The 25,011-nt window shown below is 44.9% G+C and overlaps 2 protein-coding genes across 8 annotated transcripts in view; both read left to right on the top strand.

Annotated features, from left to right (window-relative positions):
- Nucleotides 1-13: 13 nt before the first annotated feature.
- On the top strand, nucleotides 14-20,815 carry Tmem183a (transmembrane protein 183A). The gene is made up of 8 exons (XM_090341402.1): nucleotides 14-185; nucleotides 397-486; nucleotides 1,253-1,420; nucleotides 9,014-9,173; nucleotides 10,070-10,250; nucleotides 13,325-13,405; nucleotides 15,386-15,541; nucleotides 17,217-20,815. Exons 1-8 carry the CDS (start codon nucleotides 77-79, stop codon nucleotides 17,400-17,402), a joined length of 1,131 nt encoding a protein of 376 aa, XP_090197528.1. The 5' UTR covers nucleotides 14-76; the 3' UTR covers nucleotides 17,403-20,815.
- An 886-nt stretch (nucleotides 20,816-21,701) lies between these two features.
- The window catches only part of Ppfia4 (PPFI scaffold protein A4), a 49,029-nt gene continuing 45,719 nt past the window's right edge, over nucleotides 21,702-25,011 (top strand). For all 7 annotated transcript variants that reach the window (XM_090341401.1, XM_090341400.1, XM_090341399.1 and 4 more), the window contains exon 1: nucleotides 21,702-21,797. The gene's annotated coding sequence lies outside the window, so the exon portion shown is untranslated. The remainder of the gene's footprint in view (nucleotides 21,798-25,011) is intronic.

Raw genomic sequence — 25,011 nt, 5'->3', positions numbered from 1 at the left:
GGGCTCGGTGCGGGATGGCTGCGGGACCGGGCGGAGCTGGTTCGTGGCGTCCGGAGCCGGCTCTCGGGCCCGAGACATGGCCCGGGATCTCAGCCCGCTAGGCCGGCCTCGCTTCAATACGGCCGCCATGCCCAAAAGAGGAAAGAGACTGAAATTCCGGGCCCAGGACGCCTGCTCGGGGCGAGGTGGGCGAGGGGCTGGGGGCGCGGGCGCTGCAGGACCTGGATGTGGATGGCCGGGAGGGGCGGCCGGCTCAGGCCGGGCCGGGGGCTGGGGCGAGGGCTCGGGCCCGGCCGCAGCACCGCCGGAGGGCCTGGGCCACGAAGGAGGAGGGCTGGGTGGGAAAGACCCCCGGAGAAGAAGGCCCGTGTCTTGAGGGCTGCTGCTGTCTTTCAGTAACCGTGGCGGATTATGCCAACTCGGATCCAGCCGTCGTGAGGTCTGGACGCGTCAAGAAGGCGGTGGCCAACGCCGTTCAGCAGGAAGGTAGGCTGGTGGCCAGGCTCTGAAGACCGCTATGTGTTTTATCTTCCTGGGAGTTTTGTCGTGTGTGTGTGTGTGTGTGTGTGTGTCCCTGTGTCCCTGTGTCCCTGTGTCCGTGTCCGCTTCCCCCAACCCCATCCTTTGGTCGTCTTCCATAAACGTGTTTGCGCTCCTATTCGAGGGAGGAGTGAGGGGGAGGATTACCAGTTTCTATAGCTGCATTTCTATCTCGGTGTTAAAAAAAAAAAAAGAAGAAGAAAAAAGCAACTTTGTAGTTTTCCACTGCTGCTTCTTCGGTAGTAATCTCTTGCAGTGGTCTCACACACACGTATTTGGCTTCCTTGTTTAATAAACTTGCCACATCCATTTCCTTTTCTGGTATTCTCTTGCTTTCAAGGTTTTAAAGACATTAGTCCCTGAGACTTTTCTGCTCAGGACCAAGGTTAAAGTGGCTTCCCAGAGATCATGTAGATAAGAATAAAATTCACCTGTGTTTTATAGTAATAGAGGGTTTATAGTGGATGGATTATATGCACTCTTCCTGTTGAAGTAAGCACTTTGAAGGTGCCAGTTACTGCAACTTTGGAGTCAGTTTGTCCATTGCTTTCCAAGTTTCTGTTGTTAACTTGGTTTTAAGGTTCTCAGCTTCCCCTAGCAGCCCCAACAAGCCTCTCCTCTCCCCCTTCCCTGATGGATGTTGGAACCTTGGCTAACCTGTACTTGTGGGTGAGAGTCTGTGCCATCTCATTCTTCTCTTATTTTCTTCTAGTAAAATCTCTTTGTGGCTTGGAAGCCTCCCAGGTTCCTGCAGAGGAAGTTCTTTCTGGGGCTGGTGAACCCTGTGACATCATTGACAGCAGTGATGAGATGGATGCCCAAGAAGAAAGTGCCCATGAGAGAACCATCTCCAGAAAAAAGAAGAGCAAGAGACACAAAGGTACAGAACCTGCCCTCTTTTGCCTTATTTATTCTTTCTGTGGTGATAGTTGAAGCTGTCATTTTCTCCTCATACAGGGAGACACCATTATGGAAGTAGAGTTTGGAGAAAATCTCTCAGCTGAGATCTTGACAGTTGGACAGTACTTGCTAAAACATCAGACTTACTTACTTTTTGATTTTTTTCTTTTTAATGCCACTTCTGAGGCTTGAATTGAGGGCCTGGCCACTGTCTTTATATTTCTTTCGCTCAAGGATAGCACTCTACCAATTGAGCCATAGCTCCACTTTCAGCTTTTTTTTGGTAGTTTATTAGAAATAAGAGTCTTATGGACTTTTCTGCCTGATCTGGCTTTTAACTACAATATTCAGATCTCAGCCTCCTGAATAGCTCGGATTATAAATGTGAGTCACTGGTACCCAGCTAGACCTATTTACTTTTATCTAAGTTTGAGAGGGAAGGAGAGAAAAAGTCATATATTTGCTGGTCCTGGAGCTTGAACTAAGGGCCTGGATGCTGTCCCTAAGCTTTTTTGCTCAAGGGTAGTGCTCTACTTCCAACTTTTTAGGTAATGGAATTGGAGATAATAGTTAATGGCCTCAGGAAATGATCATGTTAAGGAATAGACATACAAAGCAATTTCTGAATGTAATGATTCTACTAGGTAATAATTTCATAAAATCTTCATCCTTTTATATTCAAATATGTTAATTGTATTATTCAGTTTAGGAGCTGTTTGGATTGTCTACAAAGCATAGTTGGCAGAAAAGCTTATTTTTTTTTCTTTTCGCTATCTTTGTTATTGTATTGCTATTTAACAAAGCAGTTTATGAATAAAATGCATCTTGGTAAATGTCATCGCTTTTCATATGCTCACCCATTCCTTTAGACACATTTCTTTCTTCACTTCTCTTTATTTTGTAGGATATGTATTGAATTTTTTGAAGATTTTTATTATTTTTAAGTCGTTCAGAGCAGTTCCAATTCACTGAAGCAGTTTATCACTGCAATGCACGCTGGTGGGTGTCACCCTTTTCATCCTCCTCTCCTCCCTACCTACCCATTCCCTTAGGATTCTCACAGTTCTGTGGTAGGTACAGTGAATTCTTGCCTATATTTAATTTTGCCCTTTCCCCTTCATTCTACCCTTTTCCCTAAGCCCCTGTCTCCTTTTGCAAGTATCTATTTCCTGGAACTTATTTTATTGGGCTTTGACAGTCTTTTGAACAAATTAAACTATATAGTGTCTATTACTTTAAAAAAAAAAAAAAAAGAGTTCATGGACTTCCCTGTCTAACGTTGGCTCTTTTTCTTTTTTGTTTTTGTCAGAAAATTAGCACATTCATGAGCTGTTACTGAGATTTGAACTCCAGGCCTTACTCTCTTGCTTGGCTCTTTAGCTCAAGGCTGGTGCTCTGCCACTTGAGCCAGACCTTCACTCTGTCCTTTTCCTGGTAGTTGAATATAAGAGGCTCATGGAATTTTCTGCCTGGGCTGGTATTGAACTGAGATCTTGAGATCTTATTCTCTTGTGTAGCTAAAATTACAGGTGTGAGCTACTGATGAACAGCTTCAGATTAGCTATTTTTAAGGCTGAAGTGATTCTAAAGGTCATTAGGATTAGGGGAGGCTAAGTGATAAATAATTTTTGTGATTTGAGTCTCAGATTAGAACTTTTGCGTCTTCTTGAGAATTAGATACTAGATATTCGAGTTGCTTAAAGTATGTTAAAATAGCTGGGCATAGGTGGCTCATGCCTGTAATCCTAACTACTCAGGAGGCCTAGATCTGAGAATTGTGGTTCAGAGCCTGAGAAGGAAAGTCCATGAGACTGCACTTCAATTAATCAGTAAAAAGCTGACAGTGGAGCTGTGGCTCAAATGGCCCTGGCTCAAAAGCCAGGGACAGCGCCCAGACTTTTGTCCAAGACCCAGCACTGGCACCAAAAGAAAAAAAGTTTAAATAACAAGGAACTGACATTACTTTTATTGTTATACTAGTTATCATCTGTGATACCTTTTTTCCCCAAGATCTAGAAATTGATAAGCAGCATTCCTTTTTTTTGGGGGGGTGGGGGTTGGATCCTATCCCTAATCTTGTTTTTGCTCAAGGCTAATACTTTACCACTTAAGCCGCAGTGCCACTTCCAACTTTTTCTCTTTATATGATACTGAGGAATGGAACCCAGGGCTTCATACATGCTAGGCAAGCACTCTATCACTCAGCTACATTCCTAGCCCCAGTATATAGGAATTTTAAGGAAGAATTAAGGAAGAGAATTAAGGAAGAATGCAGTATAAAGAATGCTACTGCGGTTGGGAATGTCGCCTAGTGGTAGAGTGCTTGTCTAGCATGCATGAAGCCCTGGGTTCCATTCCTTAGTACCACATAAACAGAAAAAGCTAGAAGTGGCACTGTGGTTCAAATGTTAGAGTGCTAGCCTTGAGCAACAAAAGGTCAGGAATCTAAGTTCAAGCCCCAGGACTGGCAAAAAAAAAAAAATAAATCCTATGTACCATCACAACTCTTATTAGGGGTAGGGATTCGTGTGTGAGTGTGTGTGTGTGTGTCTGTGTGTGTGTGTATAACACATGTATTTACATATGTATATATAGAAATATAAATGCATATGCACATATTTTTAATGTATTTTGGTAGTCCTGGAATTTGACCTCAGTGCCTGTACTTGCTAGTAGGTATTCTGTCACTTGAGCAACTCTGCCAGCCCTTTCTGTGGTTTTTTGTTTTTTTTTCTGTGGTGGGTCATGGGGCTTGAACTAGGGCTGGGAGCTGTCCCTGAGCTCTTCAGTTCAAGGCTACTGCCTTACCCTTGAGCCAAGCCTCACTTCCTGTTTTCTAGAGTCTAATTGGAGATAAGAGTCTCAGGTCCTTTTGTGCTCAGGATGGATTTGAACCTTGATCCTTAGATCTCAGCCTCCTGCGGATTACAGGCGTGAGCCACTGTACTCGGCTTGTGTTGTTTGTTTTTTGACTAAGGCTCTTGCTATGTCTGGGTTTGCCTGGACTGTGATCTTTCTATTTGTTCTTCCTGTATAACAGGCACTTGCCACTATGTTTTGCCATTGTGCTTCCCTGTAGGATGGGATGACAGGAATAAATCACTGTTCCCCACCAGTTGAAATGGAGTCTTGAGTACGTTTTTATAGCTCAGGATGACCTTGAACCCAATTGACCTTGTCCCCCAGTTACTTCCTAAGTACCTAGGTTTATAGGCTTTAGCCATAGCCATGATACCCAGCTTTTTTCTGCTGTTTTTTTTTTTGTTTTTTTTTGTTTTTGTTTTTGTTGTTGTTGTTGTTGTAGTTTTGTTTTAAACTTTGAGACAGGATCTTGCTGTATATAGCCCTTGCTGACCTCAAAGTCAAAATCCTCTTGCCTCAGCCTTCTGAGTACTAAGATTGCAGGTGTGTTCTACCACACCTAATTTTTATTGCTTTTTGCCAGGCTGTTATGCATAATACTGACATGAACATTTATAGACAAGTGTTTGTGTGGGCATATACTTTTATTTCTTTTATATAGGAATGCCCTTATTGGATAACATAGTAGCCTGTGTTTAGCTTTTTGAGAAGTCACCAAGTGGCTACATCACTTTATATTTCTACTAGCAACATGTGACTATTTCTTTTTTCATATTCTATTCTCTGACTTAAATATGGTAGTGGTGAGATATTATACTGTGTCATTGTCTCCCCTCTCCCCCCTCCCCGTCCCCCTGGAGTTTGAATTCAGGGCCTGTGCACTGTACTTGGGCTTTCTCAAGGCTAGAGCTCTACTACTTAAGCCATAGTGCCACTTTTGGCTTTTTCTATGTATGTGGTATTGAGGAGTCAAACCTGGGTCTTTGTGCATGCTAGGTAAGCACTGTACCACTAGCCTTTTTTTTTTTTTTGCCAGTCCTGGGGCTTGAACTTAGGGCTGGGACACTGTCTTTGGACACTTTTTTTGCTCAGGGCTAGCACTCTGCCAGTTGATCCACAGCACCATTTCTGGCTTTTTCTGTGTATGTGCTATCAAAGAATTGAACCCAGGGTTTTGTGCATGCTAGGCAAGCACTCTACCACTAGGCCAAATTCCCTGCCCCAAAAGATGATTTTTTTTCTGTCAGTCATGGGACTTGATCTCTGGGCCTGGATGCTGTCCCTGAGCTCTTCAGCTCAAGGCTATGGCTCTACCATTTGAGCCACAGCGCTACTTCTGATTTTCTGGTGGTTAATTGGAGATAGGAGTCTCATGGACTTTGGTGCCCGGGCTGGCTTTGAACTGTGATCCTCAGACCTCAGCTTCCTAAGTCACTGTGCCCGGCAAAAGATGACTTTTTTAAAAAGCCATATTGGAATTTGAACTCTGCCTCTTGGATGCTGGGATTATAGGTGTGGATTACCATACCTGGTTCCTTCCTTCCTTCCTTCCTTCCTTCCTTCCTTCCTTCCTTCCTTCCTTCCTTCCTTCCTTCCTTCCTTCTTCCCCCTTCCCTCCCTCCCTCCCTCCCTCCCTTGCTCTCCCCTCCCCTGTACCTATCACCTGCCTCCCTTCCTTTGTTCATTCCCTCTTTCCCTCCCTCTCTCCCTTCCTCCTCCTCCTCTTCCTGTCTGTCTGTCTGTCTGCCTGTCTGTCTGTCTGTCTGTCTATCGTTCCAGTCCTGGGGCTTGATCACTGGGCCTGAGTGCTGTCCTTGAGCTTTTGTGTTCAAGGCTAGCCCTTTACCATTTGAGCATAGTTCTACTTCTGGTTTTTTGGTTGTTAACTGGAGATAACAGACTCACTGATTCTGGCTTTGAACCTCCATCCTATGATCTCTGCCTCCTAAGTAGTTAAATTATAGGTGTGAGCTACTTATAATTCTTTTTCTTTCTTTTCCTTTTCTTTTGGCTGTACTGGGGTCTGAACCAAGGCCTTGTGCTTTCTAGGCCACTTGGCCATTCCTCAGCACCTTGCTTAGTAATTTCTGAATGTCAGGAAAATCTTGTTAGAGACTTTCTTGTGCTTCGCTGATGTGCGATTTGTTTTTCTAAGTATCTTAGCTTCATGTAACCTGTTTCTTTTACTTTACCTGTTTCTTATCTTGTACCTATCAAAGTTTTCAGTGATGTTTTTGACTTTCTCTGTAAAGCTTTCTTGACCAATCCATTTCCTTATTTGGAAATTTCTTTTTTGCCAGTCTTGGGGTTTGAACTCAGAGCCTGAGCATTGTCCCTGGGCTTTCTCAAGTCTAGAGCTCTACCCCTTGAGCCACAGCACCATGTCCAGCTTTTTCTGTGTATGTTGTACATACATACCATGTATGTGATACTGAGATGGAACCCCGGTCTTTGTGCGTGCTAGGCAAACACTCTACCACCAGGCCATGCTCCAGGCCCCTTGTTTGGAAATTTATTAATAATTATGTACAAACACTGATAATTCTTTAGGAAGAACTGAAGAATTTATTTTTTAAAATAACAGGTAGCGTCTCTAATAGTACTCTAATTTGTAAAGTCTATGAGTCTCAGTAGGTATCATTTTCCTTCTCTGTCTAAGGGATGGGATGCATTGTGAGAGAAATTGAGGCTTACTCAGGGGAGGTGGAGTTAGGACACAAGAAGAGGCAGAAGCCAGAAAAAAGCACATTGTTTCAGATATGCTGGTTTTTATTATGAAAACCCTAACACCAGAATCCGATTGAATCATTGAGTACAGGAAGCAGCTAGATAAGCTGGGGTGACTTGAGGAAGTTGTGTTAAGTTTGTTTTTGCCCAGGCAAGGGGAAAGCTGGTTTTAGCATAGTGTTATGACTAGATCTGAATTGAGGGTTCCAAATGTTGTATAGTGGACCTCAGGATTGAAGAAATTCCCACCAGTGAAGTGTGATGGAGAAGGAGGAGGAGGGATACAAGGTCAAGAGGTGACTGCCTCCTCTCTGGAAACCTAAGCTAACCTGACAGTAACTAGTGATAAGTGACACTGTGACTAATCTGCTTTTTATTTTCGTAGTTTGTACTAGAGGTATTCTTGTACGATCTTTTTTTTTTTTTGGTCAGTTGTGGGGCTTGGACTCTGGGCCTGGGTGCTATCCCTGAGCTCTTCAGCTCAAGGATACCCACCCTACCTCTTGAGTTACAGTGCCTCTTCCTGTTTTCTAGTGGTCAATTGGATTTAAGAGTCTCACTGTCTTTAGTGCCCGGGCTGGCTTTGAACTGTGATCCTCAGATCTCAGCCTCCTGAGTAGCTAGGATGACAGGCGTGAGCCACTGCTATCCTTGTACCATCCTTTTTTTTTTTTTTTTTTTTTTTTTTTTTTTTTTTGGTGCCAGTCCTGGGCTTCAGCTCAGGGCCTGAGCACTGTCCTTGGACTTTCTCAAGGTTAGAGCTCTACCACTTGAGCCTCAGCACCACTTCTGGCTTTTTTCTATGTATGTGGTACTGAGGAATCGAACCCGGGTCTTCGTGCATGCTAGGCGAGCACTTTAACCACTAGGCCAAACTCCCGGCCCCCTTGTACCATCTTAAAATCAGTTTTTGCTTCTCTCTCTCTTTCTCTTTATTTCTCTCTCCCTCCCCCTCCCCTTTTTGCTTATAGTTGAGCTCAGGGCTTGGGCCCTGTCCCTTAGCTTTTTCAAGACTGTTACCATTGAGCCATAGTTTCACTGACTCTCCTATCTAAGTTGGCCACAAGCCCCAGATCTGTTTCTTGAGTACCTAAGATTACAGGTGTGAACCATCAGTACCTGACAGCATATTTTTCTTCTTTTGCATAACTGAAGAAAATGTTTGGTGCATGTAGACCCCCTGTAAAAAAATTCAAAGCCAAGGAAGCATAGAGTGCAAAGCTCAATATTAGAGTCAGAACCCGAATGTGTTTACCTTGTCTGTTTTCTTTTTACTAACATGGGCTCTATGATATTTTCCATATTTCTTTTGAAGAATTACTTGACATAATATGCAAAGGAATATTGAAAACTTCAAAATAGTATGTAGAGTTGTTTTTTTTTTTTAAATTTGCTGACGCAATAGGAGGCAAATAGTTTTAGCAGCTAGAATGTGATACACACACACACGCACATACACACACACACACACAATGGAATTCTACATAGCCAACAGACAAGATAAAATAATGGCATTCACTGGGAAGTGGATTCACTTAAGAGTGACCCATGTTCCCTACACCCCACCCCGCCAAGAGTCTATTTCAAACCTTTTTTTTTTTTTTTTGGTGGGTCTTGGGGCTTTGGCATGGGTGCTGTCCCTGAGCTCTTCAGCTCAAGGCTACCACCCTACTCCTGGGCCTGGATCCACTCTATCCCTACCCCTGGGCTTGGACAGTGTCCCTGAGCTCTTCAGCTCAAAGCTTACCCTCGAGCCAAGCCCCACTTCCCATTTTCTAGTAATTAACTGGAGATAAGAATCTCAGGTCCTTTTGTACCTGGGCTGGCTTTGAACCTTGATCCTCAGATCTCAGCCTCCTGAGTAGCTAGGATTACAGGCGTGAGCCACCATGCCCAACTAAAATCTTTTTCTTAAATGTGCACACATCCCATGTCTTTAGATAGTTGTAGAAAATCAAAGAATATTATTCTTTTTCTCTTTTAGAAGACCTGGATGGGGCTGGAGGAGAGGAGTACCCCATGGATATTTGGCTGTTGCTGGCTTCCTACATCCGTCCTGAGGACATTGTAAACTTCTCCCTGATTTGTAAGAATGCCTGGACTGTCACTTGCACTGCTGCCTTTTGGACCAGGTTGTACCGAAGGTGCGACCACAGAGAGCTCCCTGTTTTCTCTGTAGCCACTTTAGTGCTGTTTGGGACCCAGAATTTCTCCTTGGATGCTGACTTTCCTTTTTTTTTTTTTTTTTTAAATTTCCTCTCCTTTTTGAGTATGACCCTACTTTTGGACTCCTTGACCCCTCTCTAATTTAAATTTGAATTTAATAGGTTCTTCCAGGTAATTGTCTTCCTTGTGGTTGCTACCTTTCCCTTCCAGCATCTGCTTTTAGCAAACTGTTGCTTTATGTCCCAGAAAGAACTTGACTTAAGACTTCTCTTCAGAAGTTTATCTTAGAATGTTCAAAAGCTGCAGATGCCTATCTGCTTCTTTCCCTACTGGAGTTGTTGTTGTCTAGCTTTTTCTAGTCCTCTGCAGAGACTAGCCACCCAGTGTCAGTAGCTGTGCTGCCCTAAGTAGAATGGTAGTGCTGAGGAGTGAGTGACTTATAGGATCAGTGAAAGTGCTGTCTGTGTATCTTCTGATGTGGGTACATAAATGGAGATTGTAAGCTGCAAGGCTATGGTAGGTGCGTGTTGATGTAGCACAGAGTAGAGAACTTGCCGAGCCAAATTAGTAACAGAGAACCTGGAGGCTTTTCCCCAGGGTACGTTCTTTTTGATGAGCAGCTGAAATATATTATGGGTATCAATTCAAAGACTTGCTCCATTGTACAGTGCAGTCATGGAGATTTAAACATTTGTAAAGTGTGAGGGAATACAGGAATATAAGGTGAGGAAGCAGAAGTTGTTCAGTTAAGGAAATGGTGATTTGTACATGTGCTGCCAGCTAAGTAATAGACAGTGGAGAAGTCTAACAAAGTTCATCTATAGACCAGGAGAGACAGGTCACCTATTCGTTGGAGTAATGTGTCATGTTCCAGGCACTACACGCTGAATGCCTCTCTGCCTTTGCGCCTGCGACCAGAGTCAATGGAGAAGCTGCGCTGTCTCCGGGCATGTGTGATCCGATCTCTGTACCATATGTATGAACCATTTGCTGCTCGAATCTCCAAGAATCCAGCCATTCCAGAAAGTACTCCCAGCACTCTAAAGAATTCCAAAGTACGTGAGAATTAGTGTTGGGGTTTCACTAATGAATCTGTTTATTGTGGCTTGTTTTCAGCTTCTTTGCTGGGAGGGCTGTTGTTCTCAGGTTGATAGGGGACTCATGTAAACTTCGGACTCAGAGAAATCCTTTCTCTAAGACATTCCCACTCTGCTGAGCTAGCTTATGTTCTCTTTACCTTAAAGCTTTGTTATGCTTTAAGTGTATTCTTTACTCTCTCTATTTTAACGTTTATGTATTATAAATTGTACTTCAGATATAATGGTTTGAGCAAGGAGAATACACAATTGAATGGCAGGTATTTACTGTAGTTTTTAAAAGGTGCTCAGATTATGTTGGGAAATAGAGCATGAGTAGTTCATAATTTTCTCTTTCTAAAGTAACCTTGACATTCAATAATTCCCTTTTATTCCTGACTTCCTTAAAGGATTCTGATGTAGACTTTTAAATTGTTAAGTGCCCTGTGCTAGACTATTCCTGGTTCTGTGTTATGTTATCTTAAACACTATAAAGTTCTCTATATCATGGACTTTAGTGCTCTAAAATTCTACCTGTGTTTTAAGATTTTTTTTTTTTGTTTTGCCAGTCTTGGGGCTTGAACTCATGGCCTGAGCACGGTCCTTAGACAGTTTTTTCTCAAGGCTGATGCTCTGCCAGTTGAGCCACAGCATCACTTCCAGCTTTTCCTGGGTATGTGGTACTGAGGAATCAAATACAGGGTATTGTGCATGCTAGGCGAGCACTCTATCACTAAGCTATGCGCCCGGCCCCTTGAGGGCCTTCTCCCCTTCCCCATTGTGTGGATTGAGGGATTGAGCCCTTCAGCTCAAGGCTATCACCATACCCCTTCCCTGGGCATTTTCCTGAGCTCTTCAGCTCAAGGCTACCACCCCACCCTTGGAGCCACAGCCACACTTCCTGTTTTCTGGTGATTAATTGGAGAAAAGAGTCTTTTTAGTGCCTGGGCTGGCTTTGACCCACGATCCTCAGTCTCAGCCCCCTGAATAGCTACAATTACGTCCCCTTAAGGTTTTTTTTGGGGGGGAGGGCATTCCTGGGGCTTGAACTCAGTGCTTGGGCACTGTCCTTGAACACTTTAGCTCAAAGCTAGTACTCTGCCACTTGAGCCATAGCGCCATTTCTGGCTTTTTCTGAGTATGTGCTACCGAGGAATCAAACCTAGGACTTCGTGTATACTAGGCGAGCACTCTCCTGCTAGACTACACTCCTGGCCCCATAAGTTTTTTAAAATCAGGATTCTTCCAGCATTTTGTGTTCATACCTGTATTCAAGTTTCTGAAATTATTCTGACTAGTAATAAATAGACCAGCTAGTCTTTGGTCCTTTCTTTCCTTTTTCTTCCTGGCAAAGTCATTTTTGCTAGGCTAGGTAAGTTTTAATAGGTATGATTACCTAGGCAAGCTGATGATATCTTGACCTTTTCTTATTCAACTAGTATCATTGTATAAATTTCCTGTTTTTTGATAGACAGTTGTGATTTACTTTGTTCCGACCCCAAATTAGAGGTTCTCTAGCACTTCCTATTCTCTTATACTTTGTCTTTATGATTATAGCTATTAGTGATGGCTATATAGTGATTCTAGAATGATTCATTTCCCTTAGGTTAGCTTTATGATATTAATATTCTACTTGATGTGTATAAATTAAAAGGGTACTATTGATTTTAAGATACCCAAGATTTTCTTCTTGGCTTACAAAATGAGGTGATCAGGGCCATTCACTGAACACAACATAATATCATGGCAGCTGATGGATTTAGGCCAGGCCAAGCATGCTGTGCATGCATAGCAGGCATAGCAGCTGTTTCAACTTGTAACATGAGTGGACAGTGTTCCTCCCCTAGAAGCATTTGAGAGGATCAGACTAACTGTGTGGAGGGTGGGATCATCCCAGAGCTAATCAAGCTAGGGGGAGTTGGTTGTTGAGCAGAGCAGCTTTGAGCAAACCCCTCATGCCTGACACATCTTGGCGGCTCCAGTGCACAATGCAAGGGCTACTGCTTAAGTCTTGTATGACTCATATCTTCATATTCTTACTGCTATATATTAATTTATAAAAAGTAGACTGAAAAGGCAAAGTGGAATGAGAACTAAGATCTTGATCCAGGTAGTAAGCCCAGGCCATCTGGCTGCTTCTTTGTGCCTTGTTAGAGATCTTTGGAAGAAGTAGTGGGACCTGCAGTAGCAGATGTCCCATGTTTGGCCTTGCCACTTGTATGCCCATAGTCGCATGGCATCCAGGGAGTTGCCAGCATGCCTGAAGAGAGTTGTCCTATGTTCCTGGACTCCACCTTTTTGTATTTGATTCCCCTCTCTCTCTTTTCAGTAGCATAGCTTGTGTGGGACACTGGAGCCGTTGCGATGGCAGCAGAAGTGTTTTCCCCTTAAAGCCAAGCCCATTATTTTTGATGGAACAGCAGGACGTACAGGGCATGTCTGAAGGGCAGGACAGCTGGCACGGCGGACGATCCATCCCTTATCCCCTGGGAGGTACTCACTTCTTGTGCTTAAACCTAGCTGTAGCCGACTTTTACTGAGGGGCTTACTTCAGACTGCATTCAGCCCAGCTCTGTGGTTTCTATTACCGGCTGTCTGTTCCAGGAAGGTCCTGAGTGGCTTGCTCCTATTACAGGGCTGGTGCTCCTTGCCTGCCGTATGGCCTTGAGATCATCTTGCCTGGTGGCTATTGGCTGCCCTTATATTTTAATGTTTTAATGGAGAGCAGTGGCCTGCTGAATCAGAGAAAATGCCCCTGCCTTTGGAACCATGTTTCTGCCTTTTAAAGACAAGAATAATTGGGTTGATCTCAATAATCTCTGAGGTTGACTTAAGCTGGTCCCTCTTCTTCCTGAGTAGCCCTGGATTGTCTTTTCATGATGCACCCATGTCAAGTTGAGTCATAGATGCTAAAGAAAAACCTTAGCATTGGGACTGTGCTTGGCTTTAGAGCCCTCAGACAGATTTGTTCTAGTTTTTTTTTTTTTTAATTTGTAGTTTTTTTTTTATTTTCCCTCTTTATTTTATATTATATCATTTTATTTTTTAAACAGTGCTTACTTTTCTGGTGCAGAAAGATTGTTGGGAATAGACAAGAACCAATGTGGGAGTTCAACTTCAAATTTAAAAAACAGGTATGTGATCTTCTCTTTGCCTTCAGGTAATATCTGTTGTAATGAATTTCACTAGATGTCTTAATCCTTTGTTCCTTCTCCTTGATACTATAACAGAGTACTTCAGTTGGGATAACTTAAAAAATAGAAGAGGAAGTAATTTCTTTCCTCACAGTCCTAGAGGAAGACTCAATCTGGTCTGCTTCTCTGTTCTTTTTTTTTTTTTAGTTGGTTATGGGGCTTGAACTCAGGACCTGGCACTGCTCCTGAGCTTTTTTTCCTTAAGGATAGCACTTAACCACTTTGAGCCATAGTGCCACTTTCAGTTTTTTGGTGGTTAATTGGAGGTAAGAGTCTCATAGATTTTCCTGCTTGGGCTGGCTTTGAAACGTGATCCTCAGATCTCAGTGCCTGGCTCCCTCTGCCCCCAGAGTGGTGCTTTATTTCACCTGTCAGAGGGGAAAAATTCTATGTCCTTTTACAGCAGAGGTAGGCCAGAGGGACTGAACTTACTATGAAGTCTCCCCATGCTCAGTCTGTTCTGACCCAGACTTTATAGTTGCCAGCAGGTGCTCTGCTGCTTCAGCCAGGCCTCTAGGCTTGAGCTCAGGTCCTGAGCACTGTCTTTGTGCTTTCTCAAGGCTAGTGCTCTAACTCTTGAGCCATGGCACCACTTCAAGCTTTTCTGTGTATGTGGTACCAAGGAATCGAACCCAGGGCTTCATACATGCTAGGCAAGTACTCTACCACTAGTCCATGCTCCCAGCCCTCTAGGCCTTTTTTGTGCTTTCTGTGAGTTAGAATCAGATAATAATAATATTGTTGTTGTTGCGGCTGGCCTAGACACTCAGCTTCTTACTTAACGCTTCCTGCTGTAGTTAAGATGATGGGCTAACTCTACCAGGCCTAGCTTTTATTTTTAAGGTAGGATCTCAATGATTTTTGCTTGAGCTGGCCTGGAACTATACCATAATGCCAATCGTAGCCTCCTATATGGATGAGATGGCAGGCGTACATCATGGCACTTAACTATAATTGAGATGGGGTCTCAATAACTTTTTGCCTGGGCTAGCTTTAAACAATGGACCTTAGTTTCTACCTTTTGAGTAGCGAGTTAGAGGTGTGAATTACCAGTACTTATGTAAGTCTTCTTTTTCTACTTGGTGTGGGGGAGGAGGGCAGTGGGTCTCAGTCCTAAAGCTTGAACTCAGGGTCTGGGTACTGTTGCTGAGTTTTGTTGCTCAAGGATATCACTCTGCCACTCTGAGTCTCAGCTCCACTTCCAGTTTTCTGGTGGTTAGAGATAAAAGTCACATACTTTGAATCCCTATCCTCAAGTTGTGAGACTTGTGAATCTTTTGTTTTATGGTGTATAAAATTAGGAGACCACTTTGTCCCTCCCTTCTGTGCAATAAATACTTTTTGGAGGTGGACAAGTGAATTTGCAATTCTCAGAACGTTTTAAATTTCAAGTTTATAGTTTGATAGGGGCTATAAGTTTCCATTTCTTCGGTAGAAGGTCTACCACTTAAATGAAGCATAGGTTACCACTACCACGATCCATCACAATGTTTTCCCTTCTTTTGAAGGGAGGGCATATTTCCTTTATCTCTGCATAGGAACCAATATGTAGGTTGGCACATACCTACTACCACAGCCATGCCTTCAACCTAAAACCACTGGTCTGTATAGAAGAGAAAGAAAGGAGACGTGTAGCTCATTAGCTTTAGGATGTTCATTGGTGAATCTTAAGAGATAAGTTTATTTTTTGCCAGTCCTGGGGCTTGAACTCAGGGCCTTGGCACTGTCCTTGAGTTTTCTCAAGACTAGCACTCTGCCACTTGAGCCACAGAACCATTTTTGGCTTTTTCCATGAATGTGGTACCAAGGAATTGAACCTACAGCTTTGTGCATGCTAGGCAAGCACTTACTGCTAGACCACACTCCTGGCCCCATAAATGCTTCCTCTAGGCCATTAGATTAATGCTTAGTTCTCTGTAGCCCTCTAGGTTAAAGAGCAAGTGTGTGGGACGACTGCAGCCTCCCATTCAGTATGAAGATGTTCACACCAACCCGGACCAGGACTGCTGCCTGCTGCAAGTTACCACCCTCAACTTCATCTTTATTCCAATTGTCATGGGAATGATATTTACTCTGGTAAGTGGGGACTTGAGGTTATATCTGGAAACCTTTTACCTGCTCTCACTGTATTTGTAGTTTGAAGGAGATTTGTAAATTTAACCATGAAAAATAAATCTCTAAAGAATAATTTTTTTTTGTAATTTAAATTTGTTCCTTGCAAAGTACTTGAAATTTGTCTTTATACTCACATAAAATGAAGAAGTTGAAACATAAAGTTATTTTAATAGGTTTCATTAGTTGCTAATCCTTGTAATCCTTTTATGTCTGTCTGAAGATTAGCAAAATCTGAAACATTCATTTATTCCTTCTCTGTAGATGGTAGTTCTTGACTTGATATCAACCTGACTGAAAATCAGTGGATATAATAGCAACTGGTGTTAAATAGTATGCGCTAAGATCATGAGTTATTGGTGTACTTGTATTATGCAGTCTGAATACTGCACAATCTACATCATTAAAGAATAATTTTTAAAAAATTCTGAGTCAGGGGCCGGGAGTTTGGCTTAGTGGTAGAGTGCTTGCCTAGCATGCACGAAGACCCGGGTTTGATTCCTCGGTACCACATACATAGAAAAAAGCTGGAAGTGGTGCTGAGGCTCAAGTGGTAGAGCTCTAACCTTGAGAAAGTCCAAGGACAGTGCTCATGAGCACAAGCCCAGGACTGGCAAAAAAAAAAAAAAATTCTGAGTCAGGTGCGGTGGCTCATACCTGTAATCCTAGCTACTCAGGAGGCTGATATTTGAGGATCATGGTTCAAAGCTAGCTTAGGCACTAAACAACCCCAAGACTCTTATCTCCAATTAATCACTAGAAAACAGAAGTAGGGCTGTGGCTCCAGGGGTGGGGCAGTGTCCTTCAGTTGAAGAGCTCAGGGATAATGCCCAGGCCCAGGGGTAGGGCGGTATCCTTGAGCTGAAGAGCTCAGGGACAGTGCCTAGGCCCAGAATTCAAGCCTCATGACCCTCTCCCTCACCTCCCCCCTAAAAAAAAATCTGATTCTGGGCACTGGTGGCTCATACCTGTAATTCTAGCTACTCAGGAGGCTGAGATCTGAGGATTAAATTTTGAAGCCAGCCCAGGCAGGAAAGTCTGTGTGGCTCTTTGTTGCCAACAAACTACTTAGAAAAAGCCAGAAGTGGCACTGTTGCTTAAGTGGTAGAGCATTAGCCCTAGCCTTGAACAAAAAGAAGCCCACGGACAGTACACTCAGGTCTTTAGTTCAAGATCCAGGATTGTAACCCCCCCCAAAAAAAAATCTAAAATTAGACTTGTCTATTAGGATGACAGATATGGGAAAAGTTACTTAAATTTGAGGCTATTTTGCCTGCTTCCTTTTTGTTTTTTGTTTTGTGTGTATTTTTATGTGTGTGTGCAGCACTGGGGCTTAAACTTGGTGCCTCATGTTCTCGATTAGCTATTTCTCTCAAGGCTGGCACTTGAGATTGGAAATAAGAGTCACATAGACTTTTCTAAATCCTGGGCTGGTTTTGAGTCATGTGCCTCAGATCTCAGCCTCCTGAGTAGCTTAGATTGCAGGCATGAGCCACCAGTACCTGGCTGGCTTAATTTTTCTATCTTTACAAACATGTTGGTGTTACAACTTACTGATAGTCTTGTTATAGACTGTGTCATCTCATGGTAAGCCATAGGAAACCAAGTCTTGAGTACTAAATTTGTTTTTCCTTTCTAGTTCACAATTAATGTGAGTACAGACATGCGGCATCATCGAGTGAGACTGGTGTTCCAAGATTCTCCTGTCCGTGGGGGACGGAATCTGCGCAGTGAACAGGGCGTGCAAGTCATTCTGGACCCAGTGCACAGCGTTCGGCTCTTTGACTGGTGGCATCCACAGTATCCATTCTCCCTGCGGGCATAGTTATTGCTTCCCATCCCTTGGGGCAGCTCGGAGTCGGGTCCATTAGTAATGAGATTCCTTTTGGAAGGGGCAGCTGGATTGTATATCTGATTAGTGATGCACGGGCTCTATGGGTTCCTCAGGCTCCTGTTACAGGCAGGAGAAAGGTTGAATCACGAAGAAAGACAACTATGATTTATAAACATTTTCATGTAAAAATTTGCACTTGAAGGGAGAAATCTGACCTGTTTTGTGTGTTAAAACCCATTTGGTGCTATTGAGTTTGTTCTTTATTCTTTTATTCCAATGAAAATGAACGATCAAGCTCTAGGGAAAAATTAGCTCTGGAATCTTCAAGCAAGGAAGATTTCCTTAGGACCAGAGGAACCCAGCATCCTAAAATTGTTGTTATATTGCTCCAGTATAGCTGCTTCTCAAATTCAAGTGAATATTTTCTCCCTTACCCTTCTTTAATTCAAATAAAGCAGGTGACAGGGTTTTCAGAATCTTACATAATATTGACTGTGTATCTTTAAAAAAATAATTCTTGAATATTTATAGTATAACTAATTGTTTTGCCAATTTTGTATTAGGGTTTGTTTTTTATTTTGCATGAGGCTGAAAATGACAATAATGATTTTGACTCTGTGTCCTTGACTGTACTAGGAACCTAAACATAGTATCTCTCATTCTTAAGAGTTTTTTCAAGATAGGTTAAACTATTCTATTTTTGTTTGAGAAATTGAATCAGTGACTTACCCAAGGCCTTAACAGCCAGTAAATGGATTATGACCCAGATCTTTTTTTTGTTGTAACATAACAAAAAGGCCAGTTTATTTTGTTTTTAGTAAATGGCACAAAAGGAATCAGTAAAATATAATTAAAAAAAAACAAAACTGCATTGTCCCTGCCTCACACTTGTAGTCCTAGCTACTCAGGAGGCTAAGATCTGAGGATTGTGGTTCAGATCCAGCTTTGGCAGCAGAATCTATAAGATTCTCTTACTACCATTGAATCACCAAAAAAGCCAGAAGCAGAAAGCTGGGCTCGGTGGTTCACACCTGTAATCTTAGCTACTCAGGATGCAGAGGTTTGAGGGTTGTGATTCAAAGCCAGCCAGTCTGGGCACTGAAAAACCTGAGACTCTTATCTCCAATTAATCACTAAGAAATGTGAAATAAGGCTGTGGCTGAGGGGTAGGGCTATAGCCTTGAGTTGAAGAGCTCAGGGAAAGTGCGTGGGCCCAGAGTTCAAGCCCCATGACCCACCAGAAGTGGAGCTGAGGGTCAACTAGTAGAGTGCTAGCCTTGAGCATAAAAGCTAGGGACAATGTCCAGGACTGGCATAAATAAAGGACAAGTAGATATTGGATTATGATATACTTTATCCTTGATCAATATAAAACGTATGTTAAGATTGATGAAAAAAATCTTCTAATTATGTATGTTTTAAAGGAAAATGTGAAGTCTAGTTATTTCAGTAGCATAGTGGCATTTCCATTATATTGTTAGGAAGACATTTATTCTAAGGTCATTTAAAAAAATGCACTCACTGCATGTTGAAATCAACACTAGAACCATCAGCACTTAGTGGCTTTGCTCTGTCCTTCCCTGCAACTCTGCTGCCTCTGCTATCATCTTGTATATCTACAGAGCCTGGCATTTTGTTCTCCATAAATTCCAATGTTCTCTTTTTGGTCAAAGTACTTCCTAAGGATGATGTGTTCAAAGTATCATGGGGGTTTTTATTTGCTAAGAAGATAATGTTGGTCCAAGCGCTGCGGGGGCTCACGTCCATAATCCTAGCTACTCAGGAGGCTGAGATCTGAGGATCTTTGTTCAAAGCCAGCCCGGGCACTAAAGTCCATGAGACTCTTATCTCTAGTTAACCACTAAAAAAACCACAAGTGGCACTGTGGCTCAAGTGGTAAGGCTGTAGCCTTGAGCTGAAGAGCTCAGGGACAGCACCCAGGCAAGTTCAAGCCCCATGACTGACAAAACAACAACAACAACAAAAATCTTGGGCTGGCAATGTGGCTTAGTGGTAGAGTGCTTGCCTAGCACATGAAGCCCTGGGTTTGATTCCTCAGTACTGTATAAACAGAAAAAGCTGGAAAATGTGATTCCTGTGGCTCTAGTGGTAGAGTGCTAGCCTTGAGCAAAAGAAGCTAAGGGACAATGCCTAGGCCCAGAGTTTAAGCCCCAGGACTGGGGGACAAATAGTAATACTCTTGCTGCTCTCATTTGGCTCCAAAATTAACCAGTGAGTTGGGTATTATTCGGAGATGGGTGCCAAGACAGTTTTCCTTCCCTTCTTCTTTTCTTTAATAGAGACAAGGTTTTACTATGTAGCCATCTGGCCTCCCAACTCAAAATTGTCCTACCTCTGCCTTCAGCAGGGCAGCTTATAGTGAATACTAGCTCAAGCTAAGATGGCATTTCTTTCATTCTTTTTTTTTTGTGTGTGTGGGGGTCATGGGGCTTGTACTCGGCCTGGGTGCTATCCCTGTGCTCTTCAGCTCAATGCTACTGTCCTATCCCTGGGCCTGGGTGTTGTCTCTGAGCTCTTCAGCTCAAAGCTACTGCCCTACCCCTGGAGCCACAGTGCCACTTCCCATTTTCTAGTCTCTTGCCCGGGCTGGCTTTGAACCGTGATTTCCAGATCTCAGCCTTCTGAGTAGCTAGGATTACAGGCATGAGCCGCACACAGGCCAAGGTGGTATCTTCTGGAGGCAGATATTATTGTGAGTCTAAAGTATTACATTATTTTTTTTTCTTGCCATTATTCCCACCCTGTGCTATTTAAGAAATGTTCTCAGGAAGCATCTGCTTATTACTATTTCTGACAGCTAGGCTTACCCCATATTGGTGGTGGCACTAAAGCTATTGACAGTGAGTCTGGGTCAGTGACAAAAGCAAACAGGGCTTAAGGACAGATCACAATCAAAAGTTGTAGTCTTTGAGGCAGAAGGAAACAAACTAGACTCCTTAGTTACTGGAACAAAGGATGCCTTGGAGCTGTAGGAAGTTGTCCTTGTGGCTTTGTGTGTCCCCCACTTAGGAGTTACCTTTAAAAAGGGGGAATAAATGTATCTTAGTAATTGTGCTTTGACCTGAGTTTGTGTATCAAACTCTGTAGTAGGGTACAGTGTAGATACTGTCTCTGCTTGGTCAGGTTATCATGGCCCGTGCATTCGTTCCTCCTGTTGCCTCTTCTTTTGTGACTCATGTGAGAGAAAGGATGTGAAGAGAGGTTAAAAACTGCATAATAATTTTCACGTCTTTGAAATTTATGTATAATGTTGCTAGTAGGGCCACAGATTTAACTTTAGCTTCCTCATCCCAAATAACAGAATTACTCAAACTTCTTGCCTTCTTCTAAAGGTGCAAGGTAACAAAGCCCAAGCTTAGTTAATAAATGAAAGATGGTGTGTACTACTGCTGTCTGCCTTTGCTGTTGTGTACGCACTGCCAGTGAACAAAAATTCCTCACACTTCTAGCAGTGCTGTTTGGGTGTTCATAAAGGATTGAGTAAGCACTGTGATGAAACTTCACAGACCAGATGGGAGACAGGCTTAGGGGGGCAGTGCAGGAAAATAGGTGTAAGCCAAAATTTGTCACTCAGAAATTTTGGCATCGAGGCTATTTTCATACTATGCACACGTAGCAGACCAACTCTCCACTTCCCAGTAACCATGTAAGAACAGTCTGTGCTCTAAGGCAAGTGACACAGCTCTCTTGAGTACTTCACTGCTAGCAGTCTACCTGGATTTCAAGATTTTCCACTTAAAAAATGGGCGGGAGGCGGGCGTGGTGGCTCACACCTGTCATCCTAGCAACTCTGGAGGCTGAGCTCTGAGGATCAAGGTTCAAAGCCAGCCCGGGCACCGGAAGTGGTGCCTTGGCTCCGAGCTCAGGGGCAGCGCCCAGGCCCGGAGTCCAAGCCCCACGACCACCTCCACCAAATGGGTGGGGGAGAGGGAATGCGAAAGGTGACCCACCACTGGCCAGCCTGGGGAGCCGGGTAAGTACAAAGGGAGGAGCGCGGTGGACGCTTCCCTTCCCCGGCCTTGAGACCTTTAGCCAGGTAACGCTCGGACACACCGCCCCCTCCCTGGCACGCTCCAGGCCCAGCCAAAATGGCGCACGGCATCCAAGCCGTACCCTGGTCACGTGGTAGGCCTGGGAGCGCCCGGGCTGGGAGGCGTGGCCTGGGAGTTGGCCAGGCCCCGCCCCGGAGGCGTGGTCTGGGGGGAGGGGCGGGGCCTGGAGGCCAGCTCCGAGGCGGCGGAGGCAGCTTCTCCGGGCGGGCTGGAGGGGCTGGGACTAGCGCTGCGGGGACCGGGGGCGGCTCCCTGCTGCCTCTAAGCGAGCGAGCGCGGCTGCCTGCTGCGGGGCCTTGGCGACTGCGGGCAGGTGAGCGCGCAGAGCGTGGCGGGGGGCTCTTTCCCCGCCCAGCGCCCCTCCACAGTCCGGGGAGGGGTCTGGCTAGTGGGCCCTTTTACTCTGGTCGTGTCTCCGCCATGCGTCGGGACTCCTCCTCCAGCACCCCTCGCCAGCCTTCGCGGTGCCCTGTGCCCTTGGGGTGAGAATGGGGGCCGACTGAAGCCGGGTTTGCTGCGAGGGCGTGCAGTTCCCCCTAGGCTTCGTGGGCTGTGCGGGAGGGGCCCGAGTGGGCTAGTCTCCCCGGTGGAGACTGAATGCATTGCGCCCCAGTTTCCCCTCCAGGAGAGAGAAAAAGCGCCGCGGCTCCGGGGCCGACTCTGCTCCTTTTGCAGAGAGCTTCCGAGGGGCTGAGGAGGTCTTCGCACTTGCCAGAGGCGGGGGTCGGGGGCTGGGGGCGCTTAAGACCTTCCTGTGCGCATTGTCACACCCCTCGTTCCGGTCGCCAGCTCTTCATTCCCGGAGCTGCCACTCACAGGTTGTGCCAGGGATGCCTCCGTCTCCGCAGTGCCAGGGCGGGGAGGTGGAAGGAGCGGCCAACCCGAGGTCTGGTGGAGGTGGGGACGAGGGTGGGTGCAACAGGAAGAGATGATTGGGATGGGGATCCCTGAACTGGAGGTGGTCGTGGGAGTGGGGAGCTGACTTTCGTCCAAGCAGCAGGGGGGTGGGGGGTTCCACTGCGGATGTGGAGGTTGTGATGGTGGGTGGAAGGAAGAGGCTGGGCTAGAGGGCTTGGAATCTGGTATAGGAGGATGGATCCAGGACAGTGCCACAAGGTGCTAATGTCACCTCTGAGCAGAAATTTTCTGGTAATATTCATTAGAGGGGTAGAAGAGTTGAGGATGCTATTTAGTTATGTCAGGGAGAGCAAGGGGTTAAGGAGCAGGCTCTACTTAGCATGGCGAGGCCCTTCCTGGTGTGAGCTTAAGGGCACACCTCCACTAGGCAGGTTTCAGGGACTTCCTGCAGTCTTTTTTGAGGTGATGGAATTGTACTCTGAGTACATTGTTCAGTAACCAATGAACATTTACTGGGCACCTGCTATATGCCAGACACCAGGCTAGTTTGCTTGCTCTTCTGAAGGGAACTTAAAGTATGCACTGAGTAGGCTCTTCTCTTCTACACATAGCGTATTGGTTCAGCAAGAAAAAGACAGAGCCCAACTGGATTGCAGCCCCTGCAATCTCTACCGTTATTAACTGGCCGGGTACTCCTGGAGAGTCAGTCTTAGAAAACAGACAGCTTGAATAATTTCCCATGGTTATGTCCTCAAAATGTGTACTTGGGTAAATGGTATCTCAAAGTAATAAGGTGAGGGGTGGTACCATGGTTTCTGGGGACCAGAAATGAACTAGGCATTGCATAGTGGGAGATACCATCTGAGAGATGGAAGAGCATGAGGGAAGAGGAAGAGGGAATCTTATTCGGGGGTGCTTGGTTGTGTGCTGCTGAGCATGTCATGATGTCACTTTTTGAGGTCTAGCAGCTGCATTGTAAAGGAGGGATGGAGAGGTAGGGTAGGGCAAGCAGGCAGACTCCTGGGTCCCATCTTTGAGTTGATTACTAAAAGCTTAGAACTGGAAAAACTTAGAAGAGGTTGCTGTGAGGGTCTTTCTGATCCTCTGAGAAAAGTGCTATTATCTGGGGTGAGGATGAGTAGTTGGGCTAGGGTGGCAATGGGGGAGGGGCAAAAGGGATCAAGTGGGCCGGTGGGGGTGGTTAAGATACAGGGGGAGCCCTAAGCTTTAGGTTCTATTGTGTTTAATTGGCACAGGAATTGCTATGTAAATGAGGTGCAATGTGCTGACTGAGTGATATGTACAATTGTGTGTATGTGTTCGGGGACTGATGGAGGGACCACTGACTCAAAGGTTGGGTCCCAGGTAGAGAAATGGTGGAACTGGAGGGGAGAGAAGTGGGATGAGTGGGAGGGACAAGAGTGTACTGCAGGCACATGAAGTCACCATCTGTCCCCTCGCTGGCCTGCTAGCTCACTGACCTATAATTAGCTCTAGAGGGCATACGGTGATGGCTCACAGGAGCATGGCACTTCAGGTGGCCGGTAGAGTAGAATGCTCAGAGTGGCCGTAGATCTGTGTTGAAGATCTTTTGCCAAGGACTGTGACCCCTCTGTGGACTGCACACAGGGAGGGACTGCTTCTGGGTGGCGCTCAGCATTTGCTGAACTGGAAGAGGCCTGAGAGGGCTGAGGAGTATTGGGGCCAGGGCTGGAGAGGGGAAAAGCAGTGGGGCAAGGAGTGCTAAGCAAGGAGGGTATGAAACTCAGTACCAGGCAGACCCTGAGGACTCCCTGCTGGTCTGGGCTGGCTGTGGGCCTCACCACACAAGCATGAGTGATTGATTGCTGCCCAGTTCGTTATGTTGCTCACAGAGAGGTTTGGGGGCTGCAGCCTCGAGGCCTCAAGTTTTCTCTTTCCCCAGAAGTCAGTTCTAGCACAGCTAGTCAGCTAGTTCTAGTAGAGCTAGGGCAACTGCTAGGCTTGTATTTGGGGACTGAATGGTCTTTGATTGGGATGTCTTCCTTGTGACAGAGCCGGAAGAGAAATTGCCACCAGCTAATTCAATTCGTTTTACTCCAAGTGATGCTTAGCTCCAGCCCTAGGCTGGGCCAGAGAGGGATTATTTGACCACATTCTGTTCTGTAGTGCTGTCCCACAATTACATGTGTAGCTTATGTTCTCCCAAGGAGTCTGTGAATTTCCTGAGGGTGGGGGTATATCTTAAATATCTTTTTTTTTTGTGTGTGGGTTGTGTGGCTTGAACTCGACCTGGTGCTTTTGCTGAGCTCTTCAGCTCAAGGCTACCACCTTACCCTTGAGCCAAGCCCCACTTCCTATTTTCTAGAGGCTAGTTGGAGATAAGTGTCTCAGGTCCTTTTTGTACGCAGGCTGGCTTTGAACTTTGATCCTTAGATCTCAGCCTCCTAAGTAGCTAGGATTACAGGCATGAGCCACTGAGCCACTGCGCCCCAGCTTATCCTGCATATCTTTAGTGTCCTTAACAATACTGAATTCATGAAAATCACTTGGTAAGCAATTGATTATTGGATTGAATTGAAGAGATCTGTCTTCTGGTCACGGGTTGTCTGAAACAGGGACTCCTTACAACTAGAAGTATTTAATCTGGAACAGCGGGGGTTTCTGGGGTCTCAGGATAGGGTTGTTAC

The sequence above is a fragment of the Megascapheus bottae genome, chromosome 10 (genome assembly GCF_031878675.1).
Source record: "Megascapheus bottae isolate mThoBot1 chromosome 10, mThoBot2.hap1, whole genome shotgun sequence".
NCBI lineage: Eukaryota > Metazoa > Chordata > Mammalia > Rodentia > Geomyidae > Megascapheus > Megascapheus bottae.
This window is presented reverse-complemented; position numbering and strand designations above follow the sequence as displayed.

Coding starts and splice junctions, on each gene's coding strand:
- Tmem183a (XM_090341402.1), top strand. CDS start 77: ATGGCCCGGGATCTCAGCCCGCTAGGCCGGCCTCGCTTCAATACGGCC. Junction 10,251..13,324: donor GCACTCTAAAGAATTCCAAA/GTACGTGAGAAT, acceptor TTTTTTAAACAG/TGCTTACTTTTCTGGTGCAG. Junction 15,542..17,216: donor TGGGAATGATATTTACTCTG/GTAAGTGGGGAC, acceptor TTTCCTTTCTAG/TTCACAATTAATGTGAGTAC.